Consider the following 2,993-nt stretch of genomic DNA (forward strand, 5'->3'; position numbering starts at 1 on the left):
GGAGGGGTGGGGGGTGGGGGGTTGCATAGAGAGAGAAGCCAGCCCGAGGCCTGGGGACAGTTGATCCCTTTCCACCTGGGGCCCCCCCTCCCGACTCCATGTTGCTTGTGCAGCTGGTTTCTTGCCAAGGCCATGTCTCCTTACTTCATCCTCTGCCCCTCTCCCCTCGGGAAGAAGGCTGTCCCACATCCACCTTCCCAAGTCGGGCTGGCCCCTGGGAGGATCATGAGTGGGACTGGCAGAGCTGGACCAGGGTCACTTTTCATCTCTCCTTCTCCTTGGCTCCGTCTCTCTCCCTGCTACCCAGTATCCTCCTTGATCTGAAGGTGGTCATTGACAAAACCATATTCCCTTTATGTTGATGGCACCTGGGTGTGGGAGCCCTCCTAGGGGAGCGCTGGGGTACAGTGGGAAAAGGGGCAGGCTGACGTCCTGTCAGCCTCTTCTGCAGATCCTCTTCTCCCAGCTCATCCACACCCCGCCCCCTGCTGGTTCCGCAGACAGGCAGGAGCCAGGGCTCCCAGGTGTATCTACCTTTCAGTCCACATGAAAGAAATCCACCCCCCACACACACCACTACCATCACCAGACCAGGATGGGATTTTTCTAAAAAGACATTCCCAGGGAGCAGAAGTGCAAATCCTCAGGGCACTAATGAGCCACAAGGCCAGCAAAGACCTGGAGCAAAGGCAGTGGCCATCTGCAGCCCTGCCGTGGGCCCATTCACCAGCCTGCTGTGAAGCCAGCTTTGCTGAAACAGCCTCTTTGGGGGTCTGTGCTGGCTTCTCCACTGGGCATGTTAACGAGATAATAATCACAACAATAGAAGGTAGCATCTATGAGCATTTATTATATGTTAGACATCTGTTAAGCGCTTTACTTGCCTCTTTGAATGCTCATGACAACTCTGTGAGCTTGGTGTTATTTTCCTCAATTTACAGACATGGTCTAAGGTCATGTAGACACGGTGTCTTTCTGTTTCAAAAGCTCTTGCCACTTAGCTGATCTGTAGGAGGGTGTAGAAGGTCTGGGACAGGTGCCCCAGACCCTAGCGGGGACAAGGGATGGGGGAGACTGACACACTTTCAGGGTCTGCCCCAGGTTTGCCTTGACTTTAGGTCTTTTGAAATTGCACATTTTGACTGAATGTATGTTCAGTCTTGGGAGTCTCAGTTCAGGTCACCAGCTCCTGTCACTTGTCCTATAGTACCCCAGAATGAATGGGTATTGCAGGAGCTTAACCATTGTAGTTTTTCAATATTTGTTTTCATCTTATTTAGCAAGTGCTTATAGGGACTTCCCTGGCATTCCAGTGGTTAAGACTCTGCTACCACTGCAAGGGGGCGCGAGTTCAATCCCTGGTCAGGGAACTAAGATCTTGCATGCCGTGCAGCATAGTCAAATAAAAATAAAACAAAACCAGGTGTTTGTAGAGTACTTACTTAGTGCCAAGCTGTGCTTAAAGTGACTTACAAACATACAAGGTAGCAACTACGACATGTCTTCAATAATCAGTGAAGGGAAAAGATAGTTGTACACACAGCAAGTGCCTGGGAAAGTCATGCTCACCCCAAAGGAAATTCTCAAAGGCAAGACCTCCTTCCCCCATCTGCCTGGGAAGAGATGGCCTTTCACTCTGCCCTCTGCAGGCAGTGCTAGCTCTCACATGCCTCCTCCCCTCCATCAGCGGTGAGGGAGCCGGGGTTCCCGCAGACCCATGACCATCTTTGCTGTCGCTTCAGACTTTCCCCCAGTCTTCCACATCAAACTCAAGGACCAGGTGCTGCTGGAGGGAGAGGCAGCCACCCTACTCTGCTTGCCGGCAGCCTGCCCTGCACCCCACATCTCCTGGATGAAAGGTGAGGTGATCACATCTCCTCCAGAGAGAGAGGAGTAGGCAGGTGGCCCCACGGCCAGGGGATGTTCAGCGGGAAGTGGCAGCTGAGGGGGCCCAGAGGACGCATGTGCTACTTCACTCTGCAGCCCGTCCTTCTCCTCTTTTGCCCGCAGACAAGCAGTCCCTGCGGTCAGAGCCCTCGGTGATCATCGTGTCCTGCAAAGATGGTCGTCAGCTACTGAGCATCCCCCGGGCGGGCAAGCGGCATGCGGGGCTCTATGAGTGCTCCGCCACCAACGTCCTTGGCAGCATCACCAGCTCCTGTACCGTGGCTGTGGCTCGTGAGTCCAGGGCAGGGACCCAGGAGGCAGTGATGTGGGTGGTGGGACAGGACTCGATGGGGTGCAGGGGCTCACTGGGGCTCCACTTCTCTCACCAGGTACCCCAGGAAAGCTAGCTCCTCCCGAGGTGCCCCAGACCTACCAGGACACAGCACTGGTGCTCTGGAAGCCGGGAGACAGCAAGGCACCTTGCACATACACGCTGGAGCGGCGGGTGGATGGTGAGGGACTGGCAGGCTGGTCAGGGGTGGGGGGCAGGTGGAGGGTGAAGTTGGGGAGACAAGTACCTTCCCTGAGCTCCTCACAGATGGCACTGGGAGCTTGGGCCACCTCTTCTGTGGCCTCAGCCCCTGCCCCATGCTGCCTGTAGGGGAGTCTTCCTGGCACCCCGTGAGCTCGGGCATCCCCGACTGCTACTACAACGTGACCCACCTACCAGTGGGCGTGACTGTGAGGTTCCGTGTGGCCTGTGCCAACCGTGCTGGGCAAGGGCCTTTCAGCAACCCTTCTGAGAAGGTCCTCGTCAGGGGCGTGCAAGGTCAGTGGGATGGCGGGGGTGGCCAGGGAGGGCAGGGTTACTGAGCTCCAGGTCCAGCCCCTTCTTGGAGCACCTGGTTTTGCCCCTGAGGCACCATGGTGATGGTTTTCTCTGTCTCTACTTAGATTCCTCAGCTCTGCCATCTGCTGCTCACAGAGATGCCCCTGTTACCTCAGGGCCAGCCAGGGCCCCGCCTCCTGACGCTCCTACCTCACTGGCCCCTCCCCTGAGCCCCTCCCCAGCTCCTGCTCCCCCAGGCCCCCAGGCAGCCCCTCTC

The 2,993-nt window shown here is 56.7% G+C and overlaps 1 protein-coding gene across 1 annotated transcript in view; it reads left to right on the top strand.

Annotated features, from left to right (window-relative positions):
- LOC105003868 (striated muscle preferentially expressed protein kinase-like) overlaps positions 1-2,993 on the top strand; it is a 42,484-nt gene that overhangs the window by 35,033 nt on the left and 4,458 nt on the right. Inside the window, 5 exon segments of the mRNA XM_010861301.1 lie at positions 1,743-1,859; positions 2,011-2,178; positions 2,277-2,399; positions 2,549-2,716; positions 2,842-2,981. Of these exon segments, the coding sequence (XP_010859603.1) occupies positions 1,743-1,859; positions 2,011-2,178; positions 2,277-2,399; positions 2,549-2,716; positions 2,842-2,981 (716 nt within the window).

The sequence above is a fragment of the Bison bison genome, unplaced genomic scaffold (assembly GCF_000754665.1).
Source record: "Bison bison bison isolate TAMUID 2011002044 unplaced genomic scaffold, Bison_UMD1.0 scf7180017864471, whole genome shotgun sequence".
NCBI classification, from domain to species: Eukaryota; Metazoa; Chordata; class Mammalia; order Artiodactyla; family Bovidae; genus Bison; species Bison bison.